Here is a 19,305-nt window from a genome sequence, read left to right on the forward strand (position 1 = left end):
TTTCAGATTGTTGGGAGAATTCCTGCATTGGCGTCTGCCCATCTCTTCCTCCCAATACTCCCCTTTGGATCTTCTTTTACAGGATCAGGTCTTCTTGCCCACTGATGTACCTTCCCAGTGATGTCACTCCCCAGAGATGTTTCTCCACAATGATGTTTCACTTGGGGCCCAGATCGAAACTCCGCGCTGCTTGGTTAGCTCGCGAACAAAGGGCCCACCCTGCTTGCTGCAGGCAGGCTATGGGAACAAAGGAGCTACTGGCCACCACTTTGTCCTCCCGGTTCGGGTTCGGTCCCAGCGCCCTAGCAGGCTGAGCAGGGAGGCGCTATGCCGCCCAAGAAGGGAAGGAGGGAGGGAGACAGGGGGTGGGGGGGGATCTGGATGTAAGCTGAATGGGATAGGAAGAGAGAGCAGGTATGGGCAGTATAGTCCCTGTAGGATGGCCCGGAAGTGTGGGCGGGCTGAGGTATGTTCCCAGCTGCCGCAGAACTCACTCACCACAATGATGTTTCACTCGGTCTGTAGCACATATTTTAAATAAATGTATTGATTTTATATAATAGCAAACGAATACAAGAGCAACATTGATTTTTTTTTTAATTACAAAAGAATGTGCCTGTTATATTTAGAATAGCAGATTTACGGGCCACAAGATCATTAATTATTTCATACACTTAAAACATCATGCTTGAATGAATTATTCTAACAGATATTTATTATCACGAGCATTGGTGCCAGAGTGACAAAAGGTGCCGCATGCAAGCGGTCTGTTGTGACAATAAAGTCAGAAAGACAGTGAGGTACTTCTTCCTCCATCCTGAGGAAGCCGTCGTCATCCCTCCAGGACGGTTTGTTTTGCCTTGGTTATCTGTAGCTCTAACAGTTCAATCTCCCGAGACAGCTTGTAAACCTCCAGGGCCATTTTCACATCGTTTGAATTTGACAGACATCGCATCAGCTTCTTGCCTGCGAACACATGCTCACAGTCTTTCTCCTGAAAGAGATGTGGGTTTGGGGTAGCAGTGAGTGGCTTCAGATGAGCATCAAGAAAGAGAGCAGCGTGACATTACATGGTCTAGAAAAAACAGGAAGCAGTACTCCTAGATCTATGGAACTTGACTTTTACGGGATTCGGTATCTCACATCCTCAAATGAAAGTAGGAAAAGGTGCTCTGCCAGCTTATCAAAAGTCTTCGAGGAAAAAACGGGTTCTCTGAATGACTTCGGAATGATTCACAACAGGTCAGAGGTCAGCATTGTTGGCTGGGAACACCGTTTTAGTGTTTGATGGCACAGGACTTCTTGATTTGTGTCACTTACCTGCTCACACTTGGGCATCTCTGGGTACCAGGTTCCATTCTCTAAACAGGTGATATTTTGGGACCCAAGCAAGGCAAAGCCAGGGTAACACTGGATGGTGGCATTTTCAGATTCAACATACTGGTCTTTATTGGCAGACAGCATTCCGTTTCTTATGTCTGGTTTCTGGCATAGAGCTACAAGGAAAACATGTTTTAGATAACTGTGATCTGAGAGGAAAGACATAATAGTCTGCAGGAAAGAGAATGAGCTGAACTTGCATGGAACTTACTCCACATTCCATTCATTTTGTTAGCAAAATATTGGTGAGCATTTTTGTTGTTGAGCATAACAGTCTATGTATACAGTATGTCTCATGATTCTCCTGCTACGTGAGTCTATTATTTTCCTGTTTTGTGAAAAAGAAAACTCAGAAACGGAGAAGGTAGGAAGTTTTTCCATGGCGATAATTGTTTAAATAACATGACAGGGTAGTTGTAAACGTGTCTATGATCCCAGATCCTCTCTTGACGCATTAACTCTTACTGTAAATAGTTCTGTAAGACTCTCATCATGAAGTTTTGGTATTCTTCTGGGAGCAGTGGAGACAGTTATGTCAAATAAATTATACACTACCGTGACTATAATTATACTAATATTACAGGAACTTAATAAGAAGACTTAATCCTGACTCCTCTTGCTCCCTAACTGGCACTGTGTTTTCTCAACACACCACATCTACATCATGGTGGGTGATACCTTGGTAGAAGTTCTGATGGCAAAACCTGTCACCCTAATGTTTGAAATTAGCCCAACAGAGACTGTACTCATGCTAGAACAAGTTTTGTTGAATGTTTTTTAAAGGCTCACAGGTGTAATTATAAAATGCTTTGCTTCTATAATATTTCTTAATATATATATATATAAGAAACTGAGAGTGTGAGCTGCCTCGAGAGGACTTATGGATGTGACTTGAGGAGGAAGTGGAAGGAAGTGTGTTTCTTTATGATTTGTGTGGAATAGCATCTGCTTACATTAGTTATTTAAAATAAAATCGGCTCTGCCAGAGACCACGCCCACTGCAAGAAGTCTGGGTAAGCTGCCCTCCTCCCAGCTCCCCACTATATCAGCATCCCTCACCCTATCCCCAGTCCAGCACCCTCCTAGCCTCCTTGCCACGGCCTCCAACTGGAGCAGAGGCTCCCTGCTCTACCAGAGACCACATTTGCTTCCCGAAGTCCAGACCCCAACTCCAGAGACCACAGACCACACCTACCAGAGAGGAAACAGACCTTAACATAAAACAAAATGCACTGAACCTGACAGAAGAGAAAATGGGGAATATCCTTGTACACACTGGCATAGGAGACAACCTCCAAGAACAACAATCTAGGAATGGAACCTCATTACGCTGAAAAGCTTCTGTAAGGCAAGGACACTGTAAACAGGACAAAACAGCAGACTACAGAATGGGGAAAGATTTTTACCAACCCCACACATGAAAGAGGACTATTATCTAAAAGGTATAAAGAACTCAAGAAACTACACATTGGCAAACCTAATAATCCAATTAAAAATGGGTTTCGGCACTAAACAGAGAATCATTTTATTTTTTAATACAACTTTGAGGAAGCCATCAGCCCTGCTGGCGGCTGGTCTTCCAGTGTGGCTTAAACAGACAATTCTTAACAGAAGAATCTCAAGTGACTGAGGAAACATTGAAAGCAATGTTCAACATCCTTAGCCATAAGATAAATGCAAATCAAAACTACTTTAAGATTCTATTTTATACCTGTCAGAGTAGTTGGGATCAACAATACAACTGACAGCTCATGCAGGTGAGGATGTGAAGCCAGAGGAACACTCCTCCAATGCTGGTGGGAGTGAAAATTTATACATTCACTATGGAAACCATTATGGTAGTTCTTCAGAAAACTGCTAATCAATCTACCCTCAAGACGCAGGTATATCACTCTTAGGCATATACCCAGAGGCTGCTCTATCCTACCACAAAGATACTTGCTCAGTTATGGTCATGGAAATGTTATTCATAATAGCCAGAAACTGGAAACAACCTATATGTCCCTCAACAGAAAAATGGATAAACAAAAGATGACACATTTACACAATGGGGAGCAGGTGATGTGGAAACCTAGTCCAGGAGAAACTCAGGATTCTTCGGGGGTAAACTTAATGAGGACTCCTCATAATGGAGGAGTCAGAGCCTGAAGCAGCCATCCTCTGTAACCAGGCAAGGCTTCCAGAGGTGGGATGGGGACATTAACCTGATGTGGGATGTCCTTCTATATATGTGTTGCTTTTATTGGTTGATGAATAAAGCTGTTTAGGCCAATGGCTTAGCAGAGTAAAAGCCAGGCAGGAAATCTGAACAGAGATATAGGGAGAGAGTAGGCAGAGTCATGCAGACATTAGCCAGCCGCCAAAAACTAAGACATGTAGAAAACTGAGGTAACGCCACAGTCACATGGCAATACATAGACTGATAGAAGTGGGTTGGTTTAAGACGTAAGAGCTAGCTAGAAATATGCCTGAGTCATCGGCCAAACAGAAAAATATAGTTTTGATATGATTATTCTGGTCTGGCAGCCAAGAAATGAAAGTATAGTCTTTGTTTACAAATGGTGCCTCTTTGAGACTGAACGTTTGAAGGACCAGGCAGGACAGAAACTTCCGTTTACCCAACCCATACTTCAACTTATACTCTATCCTGCTTGCAAGTTGTACCGGGACAATGTGGGCACAGAACTCGTGGTGATGGCCAACCAATGACTGGTCTAACTTGAGTTCCACACCACAAGAAGGAGCTTATGCCCAACACTGCCTGGATGACCAGGAAATGGAGACTAGCTTGTCCAGAGACATATGATAGGAAACAAATAATAAAATGATTCCTAAACTATCCTTATATGCTCATTGATTGGTGCCTGACCCAATAGTCATCAAAAAGGCTCTTGCTGGTAACTGGTAGGGGCAGATGCAGAGACCCACAGCCAAACATTAGGTGAAGAGAGAGCCCAAATTGAAAATCTTCATTGCGTTTGTCCCCTTGTAACTCCAGGAACCCTATGGAAGAGGGGGAGAAAGAAATGTAGGAGTCAGAGGGGTCAAGGGTACCAGAAGAACATGGCCCACAGAATCTACTAAGCAGGACTCGTAGGTGCTCACAAAGACTGAAGAACCAATCAGGGAGCCTGAATAGGTTTGCACTAGGTCCTCTGCACATATGTTATCGTTTTTAGCTTGATATTTTTGTGGGGCCACTAACAGTGGGAATGGAGGTATCTCTGTCTCTTGTCTGTTCTTGAGACCTTTTTCCTCTTAGTGAGTTGCCTCGCCCAATCTTGATATGAGAGTTTATGCCTACTCTTATCCAATCTTGTTATGCCAAGTTCGGTGGACATTCCTGGGAGGTCTGCTCTTTTCAGAAGGAAAAAAGAAGAAGAATGGATGGCAGAGAGGGGAGGTAGGATGGGGGCATAGGAAGGATGGGGAGGGGAAAACAGGTTGGTGTGTATTGAAACAAGAAAGAAAGAAAAAGAGAGAGAGAGAGAGAGAGAGAGAGAGAGAGAGAAAATCATATAGTTACAAAGAAAAATAATCAAATGTTTTATATTTCATCTGTCAGGGAATAATTTTGTTCTCATTCCTGACAATAATTCTACCCATGCGGTCGTGAGGTGGGAAGGAGGAGGAAGTTACCTTTACACTGTGGAGCTGCTGGTGTCCATTGTGAATCCTGACAGTAGATGTCTGCCTCTCCAACCAGTCTGTATCCATTATCACATTCATATGTAGCCTTAGGTTGGAATCCTCGCCAGTAGTCAGTAGATTTTGTATAACGTCCATGGGTGATGTTTGGAGGAACTTTGCAATCTTCATGATAAAACACAAGAGAAAAGATGAGCTTGCAAAATGTGTCAAATAGCACTTTCCAGGATTTGTGCGTCCTGGATACTCCATTCTATCCTCCCTTTCCCTTGCCCATAAGATCCCTGGCCCAAAGCCACACTCTTGAATGACCTTCCTGGAAGGCTCAGGTTCAGGAACCTGGAAGTCTCAGCTACCCGCTGATATAATTTGGATGATGAATTTCCTCGAGTGACCTATAAGTTAAATAAAGGCTTAGCTTCCAGACGGCACTATTGGAAGGTGTTGGGAACTTTACAAGGGCCCTGCCTCATGGGAGGATCTTAGGTCACTAGGAGCTTTCTCTTTATGGAGACTGTGTAACTCCAGTCCTCTCGTCTATTTCTTCCCTCTGCTTCATGATTGGGCAAATAGTTTTGTTCCAACTTACATTCCAGCCATGATCTATCACCTTTACACAAGTCCAAAGCAATGGACTAAGCCTCTAAGACTGTAAGCAAGCCCTCATTGACTGTTTTCTTTTATGGGAGTCGCCTTGGTCGTGTCGTGGTGTCTCTTCACAGCAATAGAAGAGTGACTAAGGCGACAGGCTTTCTCTGTGTAACCGTCCTCGTCCTGGCTCTCCTGGAACTCACTCTGTAGACCAGGCTGTTTTCAAACTCAACAGAGATCCGCCTGCCTCTGCCTCCCAAGTGCTGGGATTAAAAGGCGTGAGCCACCACCACCTGGTGCAACACTCTTAGGTAAATATGTTGAAATGGTCATTCTCCTCATATTTCTATTAAATTCTCCAGCTTCCTGAGTCTAAAGTTAGGATTTTGGAGACCTCAGTCTTCTCTGAAGAACGATAGCTGAGCCCTGTCACAGCCTCTTTACCACATGTGATATATTTACTATAAAAGATTAATTCAGCTTTGAGCACATAAAATCACTGATTTAGCAAAGTTCTGTTTTTCCCATCCTTATCAGAAAAGAGGTTATGAACAGCATTTGCGTACTTGGGAAAGCCAAGAGCACACATTTCCAGCTTGGGTCTCGGGCTATGATTATCCTCCTGTCTGTTCTAGTAGGGCAGCTGTTCTCTCCACAGAGATCACCTAAAATCACCTGCATAGCAGACATTTACATTATGACTCATAGCAGTAGAAAATTACAGCTAGGAAGCAGCAACAGAAATAGTTGTATGGTGGGGGTCACCGCAGAATGAGGAACTATATTAAGGGGTCACAGCATTAGGAAGGTTGAGAATCACTGCAGTGGAGCCAAAAGATATCTTGACATTCCATAGCACATTACACTGATCCAATATATTAATGACATCACGTCAGTTCTAGAGATGAGCATGAAGTTGTTACCATGATGATACTCAATGCACAGAATATGAATAGTCCAAGACTTGCCACACTTACAAGTTTTTTTACTTTCAAGGTTCAGTAGCTGTTAGGACATCCACTGAAGTCAAGGTCACATGATTGTCACTTACTCATCCTCCTATAAGAAAGAGTCTGAGCACCAAGAAGTTCTATTTTTTTTTTTTTGAGTTTTTCGGGACAGGATTTCTCTGCAGCTTAGGAGCATGTCCTGGAACTAGCTCTTGTAGACCAGGTTGGCCTCGAACTCACAGAGATCCGCCTGTCTCTGCCTCCCAAGTGCTGGGATTAAAGGCGTGAGCCACCACCACCAAACTCACCAAGTAGTTCTTTCCAGAATCTAGAGGCAGCATGTTCAACACTTGGGAATATTGCCCTACCCCCTAATCTAGGTGACAAAGGAGATTGCCAGGTTTGAGTGGTGCTCCTGTTTGGAGAGAAATGTTTAGAAGATCTGGATGAGCCTATAGTGAAGTCATGCTGATGCTAGTCTATAGGATTGGACTTCGTGTGTTGAAGCTGGCTATCATAGGGGAATCTTCAAATGGTGGGACTTTACATCACAGACTACTAAGATCCTAAAGGAAGGATGTGCACTGTAGATGACAATTCCATGCTGATTGAAACATAACCCCTGGCATTTTTCCATTTTACTTAGTCCTTAGACAAAGCTCCTGACCTTGGATCAGGTGACCAAATAGCCATTTGTCATGAGTGAGATCTGTCAAATGTACAAAGTTATAAAGCCAGACAAGTATAAGAATCCATTATAAAATAGAAATGAAACATCCGGGATCAAACACTTCTGAAAACGCACCCCAGAAAGTTCAGTCCCTGCTGCTATATGGACGCCTTAGCTCACACTTCTGGCTATAGGATCCTGCACTCTAACTCAGCATCGGGGCTAGAAAAGGTCCCAGCATCTCTCACAGACGGGCATTTTGTTATGTGTGTATAAGCTGAAATGAATGGGGGTTACATTAAACCCATTCAGGGTCATCTCAGAAGACAACAGTAAAGGGGAGCCTTCCTAATAAGACAAGCTATAGGTGGCACACCTGAAAAAGAAGAGGCCTGAGAGCAGACTAGATTGGGATTATTGAGATAGAATGAAGGGTTTCTCTGGCTAGATAACTATGAGGAGAAAGACTGGAACACTGGGCACAAGAGACCTAGCAATGAAGTAAACAAAGTAGGTAAGTAGAAACACAGAAGTGGGCAGGAAGGTTGAAGGTTTTGTGTGTGTTAATAGCAATACATCCCCTATAGAAGAGGCATTAAAGGACAGAGTAGATATCTGCCAGTTAAAGCTGGACATTCCTGTCATTGTCTTTTTATGCACTGGTGAACTCAAATGAGTAGAATCAGGGGGTGGGAAGAACAGTTTCCATGGTGGTTGAGTGGAACTCATGCAGGCACCAACAACGTGGACTCCCATTCACCAAATGCAGTCACCTGGTGTGGGAAGGCCTTCTGTCTATGTGTTGCTTTTATTGGTTAATGAATAAAGAAACTGCTTTGGCCTATTGATAGGGCAGAACTTAGGTAGGCAGGGAAAACTGAACTGAATGCTGGGAGAAGGAAGGTGGAGAGAGGGACGCCATGCAGCCGCTGCCAGAGTCACTGCCATGTGGCAATATACAGATTAATGGAGATGGGTTAAATTAAGATGTAAGAGTTAGCCGATAAGAAGCCAGAGCTAATGGGCCAAGCAGTGATTTAATTAATACAGTTTCTGTGTCATTATTTCCAGTCTAAGCTAGCGAGGTGGCCAGCAACCAACAGGCAGCCCTCCGTGCAACAGTCACCATTATTGGCTTTCCAACATTCCATCAATAATGTCCTCCATATGACACTAGAACCTAAGTAATCAAAAAGCCATAGTAGCAAGTTGTCTTTATCAGACCCTTTCTACCCTGGAAGGCAATGATTTATTTTGATAGACAAATATTGCAGGCATGAGTTTGCCTTCCTTCACTGCTCAGCCTCAAACTGTGCTTCCCTTAAGAACTGTAGTGTAGAATGGTTAAATGATTAGAAGATGAGAGGGTTAAGGACATGCAACCCATAAATATGATTGCTACATTGATCGTTTAGAGATGAAGGCAACTTGAGAAACTAGCTGCAGAAAGGACTATCTAAATTGCCATTTTCCCACCTCTGGCAAGTCATGAAACTTGCCTTAAGGAAGACACCTTCCTTGTGCCGGCACAGGAAGATGACAGCAGAGAGTGGAGACGGTTGTTGCTGCAGTGTCCCTTTACACTAAGTTCTCGAGAAGAACCCTCCTATTCCGTAACTCCAAAGCCCACGCAGACCTCCCAGATCCAGTGAACAGATGCTTCACTTGAGCCCAAAGATGCCTGCTAGATGCCTGTTCTCCTAAAGCAGAACAAAACCTGGCATCTCTGCTTTCCTTCTTAAAAGGCATCTCCTTCATTTGAACAGCTGAGGTCACGCTCTTGGTCGATTCTGCATGAGAGTCACATGCCGCCCTTTGAACACCAAGCATCTCCCTCACAAAGCACTGGATTTGAAGTTCTGGCTTCCAGTAAAACAGTGTTCAAATGCCGCTTTAAGGAAGCGACTGGATCATGAGGGTTCTGGCTCCTTCAAGAGGTTAACTCATTTATCTAGTCATAATTTGATGGCATTTGGGTGAATTAACAGAAAGGCTAGAAACTAGGGCCTAGCTGTCAGAGGTGGACACTGTGGGCAAGTCTTTGAAGTATGTGTCTTGTTCCCTTCCCCTTGCTTCTGCTTTCAGGTCACTATGAAGTAAGTGTTCAGTGCTGCCCCACCATGACAACTTCAGCATAGACGCAAAATAATCGAGACAGCGGTCTTAGTTGGGGCTTCTATTGCTGTGATGAAACGCCATGACCAAAAAGCAAGTTGGGGAGGAAAGGATTTATTTGGCATACACTTCCACATTGCTGTTCAACACTGAAGGAATTCAGGATAGGAACTCCAGCAGGGCAGGTACTGGAGGCAGGAGCTGGTGCAGAGGCCGTGGAGGGGAGCTGCTCATTGATTTGTTCCCCATGACTTGCTCAGCCTGCTTCCCTACAGAACTCAGGACCACCAGCCCAGGGGTGGCATCACTCACAATGCACTGGGTCCTCCTGCATCAATCACTAATTGAAAGAAAATGCCTTACAGCTGAGTCTCATGGAGGCGTTTCCTTAACTGGAGCTCCTTCCTCTCTGATGGCTTGTGTTAAGTCTGACAGCTATGTCAAACTGACACTCTAACCCAGCTACTGTACCACCCAAACTAAGCACAACTGTGGCCAAAATAAATATTCCCTTCTTTAAGCTGTTTCTCTCAGGTACTTGTCTAGCAATAGTTAAAATGCTAATCATTCAAGTGCTTGCCTAAGCCAGGCGGTAGTGGCACACGCCTTTGTTCCCAACACTCTGGGAGCAAAATAGAGGGGAAAATCAGCAAAATAAATAAGACAAACAGCAGTATAAAAAGTCAGCAACGTGGAAATAAATTCGGCAAATAAGCTGAGATTATGGTGAAAAATAGAAATATAAATGAAAAACTCCATGAATGAAAGAAAAAAAATATAGTGAAAGCATCACCAACTCCTGCTTGACAAGTAGAAGGGAATCAGGGAGAAAGGACGAGGTTGATGGGATATCACATACAAACATCAATGAGAAGAAAAGTAAATCACTGTGATAACAGCAACCAAGAACTCTGGGATGTGAGCAAGGGAACAAACCTAAGACTCCATGGGAGACAGACGGTAAAGGCATAGAGAATCTATTCAATGAAGTTAAAGAAAACAGTTCCCAGATGGTGGTGGCACACACCTTTAATCCCAGCACTCGGGAGGCAGAGGCAGGCAGATCTCTGTGAGTTCGAGGCCAGCCTGGTCTACAAGAGCTAGTTCCAGGATAGCTAGGGCTGTTATGTCGAGAAACCCTGACTTAAAATCAAACAAACAAGCAAAAAGTTCCCAGATCTAAAGAAAGAATAAACATTAGAACCCAAGAGGCATTTAGAAAGAAGTAGATATTCAAACATAAGATACAGCCCTTTTATTGCATGCTATACTCTTGATATAAAATATCAAGCAAAGAAATAATATTAGAAGCTGGAAGGGAGCAATGCCAATTTTTTTCACTCATTCAAATCTAAGTCAGGAAACCATGGAATGTCGTATTTCAAGCCCTGAAACCAGCACCAGTAAAGCCACTATTTTCGTTATGTCTCTTGCTGCTGCAATAAAACAAAACACCCTGACAAAAGCAACTCAGGAAAAAAAAAAAAAGCAACTCAGGGTGGGTGTTTTAGGGTTTCTATTGCTGTGAAGAGACATCATGACCACAGCAACTCTTACAAGAAAACATTTCATTGGGGCTGGCTTACAGTTTCGGAGGCTCAGTCCATCTATTGTCATGTCAGGGAGCATGGTATCATGCAGGCAGATGTACTGGAGGAGTAGCTGAGAACCAACAGGAAATGGACTAAAACGCTGGGCGGTGTCCTGAGCATAGGAAACTCGAAGCCCACCCCCACAGTGACACACCTCTTCCAATAAAACTATACTTCCTGATAGTGCCACTTCCTATGAGATTATGGGAGTCAATTAATTCAAACTACCAGACTGGGACTATTTTTGCTCTCCGTCATTGTTTAGATGTAAGCAGCAGGAACTTGAAGCTGCTAGCCACACGACGGCCATCATCAGGAAGGAGAGGGACATTAACACAAACACATGCACACTCAACTTATTCTTACCTTTCCATCAGTCCAGGGCCTCCCACCTCAATTTGTGTGTTTAAAATAGTTCCACCCCTACCTCCACCCCGACATGTACACCAACATGTTTACTTAGTCCGTGCTGAGATTCTCCTCGCAGGCGATTCTAGCTGACAATTAAAATGGACCATAACAGCTAGCTTTTGAAACTAGCAAAAAGCTAAGGCTATTTCAAGTTAAGCACAAACTAAGCAGTTAGTACCACCAAGCTACTACTGCAGACGACAGGCAAAGGAACACTATACAGAGGAGGAGGACATTTTCAATGACAAGAGCACAGAAAATAATAAACACCATGAGAGAATAGCTGAACACATGAGAGCTAGGAAGGAATTCATCATATCCAACAGAGTAAACAAACCCCTAAAACAAATCGAGGGGAAAATAAAGAGCAAACACTAACCCAACAATCCAGAAGAAACAACAATCATTGCAGGAAATGGTAACAGTCTCCCAATAACATTCCATGTAAATGTTCTCCAATCATCAACAAAAAGACGGACCCCGCTGATTTATTGCAAAAATGAGATGCAACTTTCTGTGGTGTCCAAGAAACATTCACTGGTTTTATCCCATGCTTTTTCAGTCCCAGTCCAGCTGGCCTTGGTGAGCTCCCAATAGATCAGCCCCACTGTCTCAGTGGGTGGGTGCACCCCTCACGGTCCTGACTTCCTTGCTCATGATCTCCCTCCTTCTGCTCTTCATTTGGACCTTGCGAGCTCAGTCCTAGACCTGGATGGAGGGGGGAGGACCTTGGACTTCCCACAGGGCAGGGAACCCTGACTGCTCTTTTGACTGGAGAGGGAAGGAGAAAGGAGTGGTGGGAGAGGGAAAGGAGTAGGGGGAGGGAAGAGGAGTGGGGGGAGAGAAAGGAGTGGGGGGAGGGGGAAGGAAATGGGAGGTGGGGAGGAGGAGGAAACTTTTTCAATTAAATAAATAAATAGAAAGAAAGAAAGAAAGAAAGAAAGAAAGAAAGAAAGAAACATTCACTGACTGAGAATCAAAGACTGTAAAAAGATCTATCAAGCAAATGGAAGCAAAAACTGAGGGAGAATGTCTATTCTTCTATCTGATAAAGTAGACTTCAAAGCAAAATTGTGTTAGAAATGAAGAAACTCACTACATTTTAGTTAAGGGGACAATGAAACAAAAAGATACAACAGTGTTTCCTATGTATCCCATTCTTGACACGATGTAGCCCACGTTAGCCTTGAACTTGTATTTTCTCTGCACTGATATCTTGATAAAACTTCTTTTTAGTAATCTCCACACTATTAATATAAATAAAATCTGGGGCTGAAGAGGTGGCTCAGTGGTTAAGATCACTAACTGCTCTTCCAAAGGACCCAGATTCAATTCCCAGCACCCACATGGCAGCTCACACTTGTCTGTAACTCCAGCTCCAGAGGATCTGACACCCTCACACAGGCATACATGTAGGCAACACACCAATGCATATAAAATAAAAATAAATAAAATTTACAAAATAAAGAAACTCTCCCCCACCAAATACAGTTCTCTAGGTTCTTACTCTGATCACATGATGGTGTTCGGGGATTCCACGTGCCATCTGGTTTGCAAGTAGCTGAAAAGATACTATCATCTTGGCATTTGTATGACACCTTGTCATTAAAGAAATAAGTACAGCCATTCTCAGGAAACAACTTCATATGCTGAATGATTTTAACATTCTTTGGGTCTGGTGCTGGACAACATACCTCTAGAAAACAAAAATGGAAAATAAGGGTCAATGAAATCATCATGAAGAAGTCCTTATAGTTAATGACTCTTCTGCTGTGCTTTTTACTTGATAACCTATGGTGCCTGAAAGAGGCGCTGTTGCCTGCACCCACACCTCCATTACAGGGTAATTCCATTTAAACTCTTTATAAGTGTGTGTATGTTTTTAGGAAGATTATAAAATAATGGATTTCAAGTTACTTTTTACAAAAGTCTTTAGTGTTATCTCTCCCCATATTTTCTCCTCTGTTCTGCCCTCCCACCTGCCATCCCATTTAACCTTTCCTATTTCACTATGCCCATTTCAACTGAATTTTTTTTTCTCCCTTCCACTGAAACACTGTGTCATGGACCCTTACTATTTTACTAACTTCTATGGGAACTATAGTACAATTTAAACACATGTCTAAAGATACAAAGCCAGCATCCACATATGAAAGAGAACATGCAGTGTTTGTCTTTCTAGGTCTAGGTTACCTCACTCAGAAGGATTTCAATGTCCATCAATTTACCTGAAAATTTCATTTTTCCTAACAGCTGAAAAACATTTCATTGTGTAAAGGTATCACATATACATTATCCATCCATCCATTGATGGACATTTAGGTTATTTCCATTTCCTGATGATTGTTAACAGAGCGGCAATGAGCAACAGATGAGCAAGTATCTCTATAGCAGGACTGGAGCCGGATGGACATTTAGGTTATTTCCATTTCCTGATGATTGTTAACAGAGCGGCAATGAGCAACAGATGAGCAAGTATCTCTATAGCAGTATTGGAGCCCACTGAGTATACACTCAAGAGCAGTATAGCTGGATCATATGGTAGAACGGTTTCTAGCATATTGAGTCATTTCCGCATGAGAATCAATGAGTAAGTATCTACTTTCCTCGTGTTCACAGTAGTGCTTGTTGTAAATCATTATTCCTAATCTTAACCACTCTGACCATGGTAAATGAAATCTCAAAGTAGTTTAATCTGGCTTAAGATTCCCTAAGGATTTGGAACATTCTAAAAAGTGTTCTTCAGACATTAGCATTTCCTCTTTTGAAACTCTGCTTAGTTCAATGCTGAAACTTTTAATTGTGTTGTTTGTTTTCTCTGGGTTCTGGTTTGTTTTTGTCAACTTGACACACACCTAGACATACCTGGAAAGAGGGAACCTGTTGTGGAATATATTTTTACTCTGTAAAGATGTACTGCATTTGCTTATGCTGCAGAATATGACCTTTAACTATGTAAAGGTGTGTTACATTTGTTTCTGCTGCCTTTGTTAATGATGTACAGATGTGTTACATTTGTTTATGCCACATCTGTTTAATTATGTAAAGATGTGTTGCATTTGTTTCATCTTGCCTGCCCAAGGCACCTGATTGGTTTAATAAAAAGCTGAACGGTCAATAGCTAGGTAGGAAGGGTAAGTGACCTGGCAAGCAGAGAGAATAAGTAGGAGAAAAGAGGAGAATGAGAGGAAAAGAAGGAGCAAATGAAGGAAAAAGAGAGGGGCATGCCTAGGGCCAGAAGCCAGGCAGCCACGGGACAAACAGACATTAGAAGCAGTGAAGGTAAGATATGCTGCTGTGGACCAATTCTTCTGTGCACCGTGAAGCTGCAGTGAAGGTAAGCTATGCTGTTGTGGACCAATCCTTCTGTGCACCGTGAAGCTGCAGTGAAGGTAAGCTATGCTGTTGTGGACCAATCCTTCTGTGCACCGTGAAGCTGCAGTGAAGGTAAGCTATGCTGTTGTGGATTCATCCTTCTGTGCACCGTGAAGCTGTATTGCTCTCACTGTTAATAAAAGCTGATTGGCCAATAGCTGGGCAGGACTTTCAGGGCAGAGAGAATGCTGGGAAGAAGGGCGGAATCTGAGGAGGTGCAGGCTAGAGGCAAAAAAAGCAACATGGGTAGTTCATAAATGAGGTAAATGAGCCTCAGGACAGCTCATAGATTAATAGAAATGGGTTGATTTAAGTTGTAAGAGCTGGCTGGAGCCAAGCTTAAGCAATCGGCCAAGTATTTATAATTAACATTAGTCCTCTTTGTGGTTATTGGGGACTAGGCTGATGGAAGAAAAAAGTCAGTTTATAATATACAGAAGAAAAGAATGGTTTAAAAAACCTGAGGCAAAACATAGATGAAAAGAAACAGGTTAAATTCTAAGAGCTAGCAAGAAAGGAGCCTAAGCTAAGGCCAAGCATTCATAACTAATAAGTCTCTGTGTCATGATTTGGAAGCTGACTGGTGGCCCAAAGAAAGCCTGGTACTTTTGGTGTTCCAACATGGGGCACAAATTTACATATAGGGAAATTCCCATGAACCCAAGTAGGGGACAGGACCAGCCACCAGAGCTGCTGGTGGAAGGCCTAGCCATCACTTAGCAGTTTAAAGTTTGGGTCACACATCAGAGAACACTGCAAGTACACCTTGGTTTCATAAGGTCTCATTTGTTATTTGTTGGTTTTGTTGCTTATACCATTAGAGTACTGTGCAGAAAGTCCTTTTATGTGCATGTAATTTGAAACATATTCACTATTATACCCTTTAACAGATTCAAGGTATCAGGTATTGTTGAGATCCTTGATCCATTTGGAAATAAGAAATAATGATCTAGTCTTATTCTTCTACATGTAGTTATCCAGTTTGTCCAACCCTGTTTGTTGAAGATGCTGTCTTTTTGCCAATGTGTACTTTTGGTCTCTTTGTTAAAAACCAGAAGGTGTTAGGAGAGCAATCTTATATTTGAGTTTCTAGTTCTACTCTGTTGGTCGATGTGTCTGTTCTAATGCCAGTAACACAACGTGTTTACTACTTACAGCTCTATGGTATAACTTGAAATCAGGAGTGGTGATACCTCCAGTGGTATTTTTATTGGTCCAGATTTTTCCAGGCTATGCTTGGGCTTCTGTATTTCAATGTGAGTTTTAAGATTATGTTTTTTATTTCTATGAAGAATTCCATTGGCATTTTGATAGGGATTATATTGAATCACAGGTTGGTTTTGATAAAATGTGAAATTTAATAATATTAATTATACTAATCTATGAACAAATTATGTATTTCCATTTTCGGGTGTCTTCTTGAACTTCTTTCCTGTTTTAAAGATTTTATTGTATTAGTCTTTCAATTCTTTCCTCAGATTTAGTCCAAGATAATTTTTGAGACTATCTTGAGTGGGATTGTTTTTCTGGATTCTTTCTCAGTGTTTATCACTGGGAGATAAGGCTACTGATTTTATGTGTTTTTTGTGTAGCCTACAACTTTTCTGAATACATTTATCAACTATAAGTATTTTCACTGGAATCCTTAGAGTCTTTTATGTATAGGAATCATATCACCTGTAAATAAAGACACTTCTTCCTTTCCTCTCTTTGCTTTTATGTTCATAATTAACCTATAATTTTACATTTAATTGGGTTTTATCTGATTCTGCTATCAGAATAACACAGAGTTAGTAAAAAAAATAAAAGAGTTACTTCATTTTCTATTTTACAGAGTAATTTGAAGACTGTTGTTACTATTTATTCTTTGAAGGTCTTATAGAAAGAATTCTGTGCTGAATATATCTGGCCTTCAGTTCTTTTTTGTTTGTTTGTTTGTTTGTTTAGTTGGAAGATTTTTAACTACTGATTCTATTTTCTTGGTTTTTATGGATCTTTTAAAACTATTTGCTTCATCTTGATTCAAGTCTGGTTGATGACATGCATCTAGAAATTTGCCCATTTCCTTTAGACTTTGCTATTGAGTGGAATATGGGTTTTTTAAATTTGCTTTTATGATCCTTTGAATTTCCTAAGTGTCTGTTACACTTCCCTTTTCACCTATGATGTTGTTAATTTGAGTCCTCTCTCTCTTTGTTGATTTGGATATGGTTGTGTCAATCTTGTCTCATCAAAGAACCAACTCCTAAGTTCATTGAGTCTTTGTATTGTTGTTTGTTTGTTTGCTGTATTTTATTAATTTTGACCATGATTTTATCCTTTCCATTCTACTATTTTGTGTTGGCGGGGGGGGGGCGTGCTGGAGAGGTGACTCAGCTGCTAAAAGCTAGACTCACAACCAAAAATATAAAGTGGCCGGCAGAAATATTTACAGTCTTAGCCTTTGAAACTTTATGATCACTTTTGATACTAACTAGCTTCTACTTTGGTTAAAACAGATCATTCAAGTTTTATTCTAAGTGACAAAACTACACTCACATATGGTATAAGACCCAATCACTTAGACATTTAATACGTACACATATCCGGAAAACCAGAACTCACCCTTGCATCCTTTGAATGGGCTCCAGGTGTGATCGTTCTGACAAACCAGAGTCGTCCTCTCTCTTGTAGCAGGTTCATAACCAGGATGACAGCGGTATTGTAACGTTGCCCCAACCGGATATACATCTTCCTTTTTGGATGGGAGATTTTGTAGCCAGCTAGCATGTGGAATGTCTGGTATATTAGTGCAACCATCTGCATGTAAAACAGGAACAAGAGAGAAGGCCATTGCTAATAAGGCTGCCATAGCCTCAGAGAGCATGTCTCATCAAAGGGTACCAAGAGGAACTAGTCTTCCACAGCTCACATTGGCCACACCAGAAAATGTGTAAGAACATTTGCCAAGCTTGGCCCAGCTCCTGGCAGGTTCTTACCAAAGGCACCACCAAATGCCCTCTGTGTGCTGTGCCAACTGCACTCAACAGTAATTCTTTCCATTGTACTGCAGCTGTTTTGCTTCTAAATTGAAGTGTTAGGCTTGTTAAAAGAACATGATGGGAAATTTTTCAGAGACAACCAAAATTATGTGTGTTTTCCTGACTAGTGAACATGAACAAATCATGTCCCTCATCTAGGAAAACTCAGAACAAGAACAAACAAAACACTAACATTTTTGAGCCTAGGCTTTGAGACCTTGCCTGGTACTGCTAGTTCAAACATAACACATGTATCTACAGAGCTAATGTTCATTACATTGTATCTCCAAACATTCACCATGAGACATAGGGTAAAACCCTTCAGAAAATACAGATGGACAGTTTTTAAATATTCTTAGAGTTGTGAGATTTCCACACTATCCAATTTCAGGATATCTTTGTCATCTTTTGAAGAAATCCCATATTTTTAACATTACTCCTACATTGAGCTTTTTAAATAAATAGAATCATACAATATGTTTTCTTTCCTTTTTGTAGCTGGCTTCCTTTACTAGACACCAGACTCTAAAATTAATTCATGTTCAGAATTTCGCAGTACTTCCTTTTTATTCTGAATGCTATTCCATTGTATAGCTATCCTAATTTATCACTATATGGATGGATATGTGGGTTATTGGTGGTTAAAAACAATGCTGTTTTGAACATTCATGCAAAATCTTCTGTCTGGATACCTGTTTTTATTTCTCTCTGAGAGATACCCAGGAAAGTGACTGTGAATCAAACAGTAACCGCATGTTCAACCTTCAGAGGAACTGTTGGAACCATTTTCTCAAGTGTCTGGAATAATTTAGATTCCTACCAGTAGGGTATAGAACTCTAATTGTTCCATAAATCTTGGTAAATATGTCAGGGCTTTTATAATAACCATTCTTATATTATTTATTCTTGCTAAAAGATCATCTTTACAAGAAATAAGAAAGGAACTTGTTCTGCCTGGAAGCATAGAGGAAAACATGAGCACATGAATTATCATTGTATAAATAACTAAGAAATAAGGAGATGATACAATCATCTATCCTTTTTTAGTAATGAGGATGGGTTTGCAAGACTTCCAAAAATCCCCAGTCCATAGAACCTCAAGTCTGTGGTATAAAATAAATGTTTCCACACAACCTACATATCTCCTCCTCCTACATACTTAAGTTACCTCTTTTTTTGCTTATGTGTCTAAGGTAAATACCTGCTTCACTAGAGTGTTGAGGAGCTATCAACAAGGAAAGATTCTGTACATGTTTAGTAAGATACATTTTTTTCAAGTATTTTAAATCCACATTTAATTGAATTCCCAGATGTGGAAACTGGATACAAAGAATCAATTGATGCCCATTTCTTCTCTACAACTGATTTTAAGGAGCATGCTATAAAAATGAAAATAATTGAATTATTAAGCATATCTAGAAGTGCATTGCATTTAATAATAATAACACAGGTTTTAGCTGCAGACAAGGATGTATTTGACAATAAAACCAGCAGATATTGGCTGGAATCTACAGGAAGAAATGAAGAATCTATGATAGAGTGTATAACCTAGC

The 19,305-nt window shown here is 41.3% G+C and overlaps 1 protein-coding gene across 2 annotated transcripts in view; it reads right to left on the reverse strand.

Moving 5' to 3' along the window:
- Positions 1-520: 520 nt before the first annotated feature.
- The window catches only part of LOC121446273 (C4b-binding protein alpha chain-like), a 42,197-nt gene continuing 23,412 nt past the window's right edge, over positions 521-19,305 (reverse strand). For both annotated transcript variants that reach the window (XM_041648777.1, XM_041648776.1), the window contains exons 8-12: positions 17,337-17,531; positions 12,865-13,053; positions 5,020-5,193; positions 1,321-1,496; positions 521-994 (exon numbers count right to left, since the gene is read on the reverse strand). In XM_041648777.1, coding sequence (XP_041504711.1) covers positions 833-994; positions 1,321-1,496; positions 5,020-5,193; positions 12,865-13,053; positions 17,337-17,531 — 896 coding nt within the window. In that variant the 3' untranslated portion in view covers positions 521-832. The remainder of the gene's footprint in view (positions 995-1,320; positions 1,497-5,019; positions 5,194-12,864; positions 13,054-17,336; positions 17,532-19,305) is intronic.

The sequence above is a fragment of the Microtus oregoni genome, unplaced genomic scaffold (genome assembly GCF_018167655.1).
Source record: "Microtus oregoni isolate MIOR12 unplaced genomic scaffold, Mior012 000003F_ref0000135, whole genome shotgun sequence".
NCBI lineage: Eukaryota > Metazoa > Chordata > Mammalia > Rodentia > Cricetidae > Microtus > Microtus oregoni.